The sequence below is a fragment of the Monoraphidium neglectum genome (assembly GCF_000611645.1).
Source record: "Monoraphidium neglectum strain SAG 48.87 unplaced genomic scaffold scaffold03408, whole genome shotgun sequence".
Classification (NCBI taxonomy): Eukaryota; Viridiplantae; Chlorophyta; class Chlorophyceae; order Sphaeropleales; family Selenastraceae; genus Monoraphidium; species Monoraphidium neglectum.
In genome coordinates, this window is record NW_014010221.1 from 1 (window position 1) to 4705 (window position 4705).

General features: G+C 70.5%; 1 protein-coding gene across 1 annotated transcript; it reads left to right on the forward strand.

Moving 5' to 3' along the window:
- Positions 1-470: 470 nt before the first annotated feature.
- On the forward strand, positions 471-3426 carry MNEG_12740 (Two-component response regulator ARR12; the record flags this gene model as incomplete). Its single annotated transcript, XM_014038788.1, has 6 exons — positions 471-605; positions 880-1020; positions 1210-1309; positions 1735-1841; positions 2342-2759; positions 2888-3426. 6 exons carry the CDS (start codon positions 471-473, stop codon positions 3424-3426), a joined length of 1440 nt encoding a protein of 479 aa, XP_013894242.1.
- Between the last annotated feature and the right edge of the window lie 1279 nt (positions 3427-4705).

The window sequence follows — 4705 nt, forward strand, 5'->3', positions numbered from 1 at the left end:
GTGTGTGTGTGTGTGTGTGTGTGTGTGTGTGTGTGTGTGTGTGTGTGTGTGTGTGTGTGTGTTTGTGTGTGGATATTTGTGTGTACCAGGGTTCACACCCAGGCCACATTGCGCTTTCAAGGGGCCGGCAGCTGCCACCGGCAAGCAAAATGCCGCTGTGCGACTGCTGGCAGGGGCGGCGGCGGCCGGGCGGCAGAGGGGGCAGCGCCGCCGCCCCGACGCCGCAGCTCGCGTAAAAGCGGGGCAGGGCGCGAGCCAGGGGTGTCTCGTGGCTCGGCGGCATCGCCGCCCGGCCTGCTCCCCACACCTTGAAGCACGACACCAGCGCCCCTGCGCGCCCCTCGACAGCAAGCGTGGGCCCGCTGGCGGGCTCTCCCGCCAGCGTCGCCTCCAAACAAGGCCGTGCAACACCCCGTAAACCCCCGCCGCGCTCACGCACGACGACCCGCCCCGCGGCGCCCCCGGCAGTGATGTCATCCAACGGGGAGCACACCACCGTCCTGCGCGGCGTCACCCACGGCGCCTGCGACTTCCTTATTAAGCCGGTCAGGATAGAGGAGCTGCGCAACATCTGGCAGCACGTCGTGCGGCGGCAAAAGTCGCTGGTGCGGGCCGCGAGGGCGCGCCGCCGCCGCCGAAGCAGCCGCGCGGCGCGGCCGCGGCCGCGCTGGTCGGGTCTGATCTGGAACGACCTTGCTGACATGGACGGGGCCTCCTGCCTGCGCAGGGCTGAGCAGCCGTGTTCTCGTGCGTGTGCCGGCCCATGCGCGGCCCCCGGCGAGGCGCTCCCTTCCGCCCTTGCCCCTCGCGCTCACGCGCACACACCCGCGCCCACCTGCCTGCCCGCTGCCCGCCCGCGCGCCCCCCCGCGGCTCACAGTCCCACAGCGAAAAGGACGCCGACGGGGACGGCACTATGGATTCTGAAAACAACTCGCGGAAGCGGAAGGAGGGGGGCAGCACGTCCGGCGGGGAGGTGCGCGCGCCGCCGCCCGCGGACCCTCGGCCCCTCGCCGCCCTGGTTTGGGGGCTCGGGGCGCCCATGCGTCAAGGGAGAGGAGGCGAGCTCCCAGGGGGCCGGCGCCAGAAGGTGTTGAATGGAAGGCAGCGGCGGCTTTGCCGGGCTGTGTGCCTCACCTCCCCCCGGCCTGACCTTGGCCACTCCCGCCCTCGTCTGCCGCGGCGTGTGTGTGCCGGCCCCACCCCACAGCGCGACGAGGAGGGCAGCAGCTCCAAGAAGCCGCGGGTCGTGTGGAGCGTGGAGATGCACCAGCAGTTTGTGGCGGCGGTCAACCAGCTCGGGATTGAGAGTGAGCAGGAGGGGGCAGTATGTGCGCGTGTGTTTGTGTGCGGGGGTGCGGAGGAGGGGCCGAGCGTGAGCGTGTGTGTGGCGGCGGTCAACCAGCTCGGCATAGAGAGTGAACCCTTGGGGCTGTTGTGTGGGTGCGTGTGGGGGGAACGAGAGAGTGAGCATGTGTGTTTTATGAGTGTGTTTAGTGAGAGAGTGTGCGTGCCTGCGCGTGTGTGTGTGTGTGTGTGTGTGTGTGCGTGTGCGTGTGCGTGTGCGCGCGCGCGTCCGCGTGTCGGCGCGTGCGTGTGTTTGGTGAGCGGGTTCGTGGTTGGGGGTTGGTCGCACAACTCAAGCCCTGCCGCTCCCCGCTGTCGCAAAAGGTGCTCTGCCATCCGCAAATCTCAACGCACGCCGCATCTGCCAACACCGGATCGGAATACGCAGAGGCGGCCCCCAAGAAGATCCTTGAGTTGATGAATGTTGAGGGTCTCACCCGCGAGAACGTGGCCAGCCACCTGCAGAAGTACAGGCTGTACCTCAGGAGGGTCCAGGTGGGCGGCGGTTGGGGGCGGTTGGCGGCCGTTGAGTGGGCGGTTGGGCGCGTTAGAGGGCAATTGAGGGCGATTGAGGACAATCAAACGCGGCTGAGGGTAGCTGAGCGCACCTGAGGGCGGTTTGGGTTGTGGCGGGGTGGGTCGGTGGGGCGTGGCGGTTCGGGGCGGCGGGGTGGACAGCTTGCAGGGGCCACCGGGCCAGCTGCGAGGGCGATTGGGGGTTGTCTGCGTGTCGGAGGGGCGAGCCCGGGCGGCAGGGTGTTTGGACCATTCTCGGGCACGGGGGTGGAGCCGGCTGCTCGTGGGACGGGTTGTCAGGCCGCTCTTTGTACGTCGGGCGGGCGGGGCGCCGAGATCGGGGAAAGGCAGGCAGGTCTCATGGCGCGGGGGCTGCAGTCAGGCAGCGCTGCCCTGTCGGCCAGCCGTGGGGCATGCGTCACCCTGAGATGTTTGTTGCGGCTCGACACCGAGGCCTCTTCGCATTGCAATGCGTGCAGGGGGTCCATTCCGGCGGCGACGGCGCTGGGGACGTCGGCGGCAGCGGCGGCGGCGCAAAGCCCGACGCGGCGGGCCCCGAGCAGCAGCAGCAGCCTCCGGAGCCGCAGCAGCAGCAGCAGCAGCAGCCGGCCCCTGTCACAAAACAGGAGGCCGAGGACATGGGCGCCGCGCCCAAGCCCGCGCCCGCGCCATCGCTGGCGCCGCCACAGCAGCAGCCGGCGCCTGCACCCGCGCCCGCGCCCGCGCCCGTGGCGCAAGCACCCGCGCCCGCGCCCGCGCCGGCCCCGGTGCCGGCGCCGGCGCCGGCGGCGGTGATGGGGCCGCCGGGCATGATGCCGCCAGGCATGCCTGGCATGCCCATGGGGGGTCCCATGGGCATGAATCCGATGATGATGGGCATGGGCCCGATGGCGATGGGTGAGCTCATGGGGTGATCTGGTGATCTGATCTCACGTGGGCTGGGCGTGCGCCGCTTGATTTACTGCTGAAAGCTGTTTGTTTCGAATCTGGATTCCATGCGCCTGCTGCCTCTTCACCTTCCGCAGGCATGCCTGGCATGGCGCCGCCGATGATGGGCGGGATGGGCCCCATGGGCATGCCGCCCGGCATGGCGCCCCCTGGCATGCCGATGGGCGTGCCGGGCATGCCCATGGTGCCGCCGCCGGGCATGGCGCCGCCGGACCCGTCCCAGATGTTCTCGATGATAGGCATGGCAATGTCAATGGGCATGCACCCGCCCGGCGCGTACCCTCCGCATGCAGCAGCACCGCCGGCCGCCGCGCTGCCGCCCGGCGCCGGCGGCGCCGCCGCGCGGGGCGCGATGCCGCCGCCGGCACCGGTGCGGCAGCAGCGCGGCGCAGGTGCTGGCGCAGGGGTGACGGCGGGCGGGGGCGCCGTGCCTATGGAGACCAGCGAATTTGCGGGCATGTTTGACGATCCATTTGGGGGCCTGGCTGCGGCGCCCGCGGGGCCCGGCGTGGGTACCGGCCCCGGGCACGCCGGCGTCGGCGGCGGCAGCGGCAACGGCGGCGGCGGCGATGACGGCGTTGGCGAGTTTTTGGACTATTTCCTGAAGTCGCCGTGATCTGGCACGATTCGATCCGATCTCGTTGATCTGATCCGATCTGATCTGATCTGGAAGGCTGGCGTGCGCGAGGGCCGCGCCGCGCCTGTGCGCGTGCGCCGGGCCCCTCGGCGCACGCCGGCTTCGGGCCGCCTGCGTCCCCGCGCCCGGCGTCGCAGCGGCGCGCCGTTCAGCGCTCACGCGGCCGCCGCGGCGCCTCAACGCGACACGCTGCGCTCCCTGCAGCGGAGGAGCAATCTGTTCAAAGCAAGCGAGCGAGCCGAAAAACACCGCCGGGCCCCGCGATTGAATGGAGCGCAGGCGGGAGGCGGCCGCCCGCATGGCGGCGCCGGCGAGGCGAGCCAAAACCCCACCCCGGCCCGCCGCAAGCCTCGATCGGTTTTCATACCAGAGAGCCGCCTTACCTTACATTACATAACCTTGCAAATGCCGCAGACTGCAGACATGGGGCCGGGGCGCGAGCGTCGCATGCGTTTCATGGGCAGCCCCAGCGCCCGTCCTCGAGCCAATTCCCACAGCCCCTCATTCACTCGGGGCCGGGCCACGGCGAGCCCACCACACCTACAGCGCGCCACCGCCGCCGCCGCAAGCGCCGCCGCCGCCGCCGCCGTCGCCGCCGCCGCCACGCCCGGGCGCCGGCCGGCGACGCGGCTCCTCGAAAGTGCACGTCCCGGCGCTTCAGGGGTTGCGCTGTCGCCGCCCGCCTCCGCCCCCCCCCCTTGCATGGCAGCGGCGGCGGCCCCAGCAGCAAGGGCTGGGCACGCGGCAGCGCCCCCGGCCCGCGCTTGTCCGTGCCCAAGGGGCCGGTGTTGACCTTGAAAACGCCAGCGCTCGTGCCCGCGCCCTCTGGCCAGGCCGGCGTGCGCCTGCCCGCTACCCCTTTGATTGAGCCTGCCAATTGAGCGGCCATCCATTGCAGGGGCGCGGTCGGTACAGGGGTGGGGCCTGGAAAGGGGAAGCTGGGCTCCCGTGCTGTGTGGCCATGTGGCCACATCCAGCCCTATGTATCCTTCTGGGTTATGTGCATGTGTGTGTGTTTTTGCATGTGGGTGTGTGTTGTGTTTGTGACCAGTTTTCCGAGGCTCCACCCGGGGCCAGCACGACCGTCGCGGTCGCGCGTGCAAGCGCCCCAGCTGCGCCGCCCATCTAAACGCAGCTCTCTTTTTGCGGCGCGCGCGCGCGCGCGCGCCGATGAGCGGCCGCGGCGCCCCACCCGAGAACAATTCCTTTGACTCCGCTTCTTTGCTCCGCAGCCGAAACAGGAAGGCCCCCACGCCGC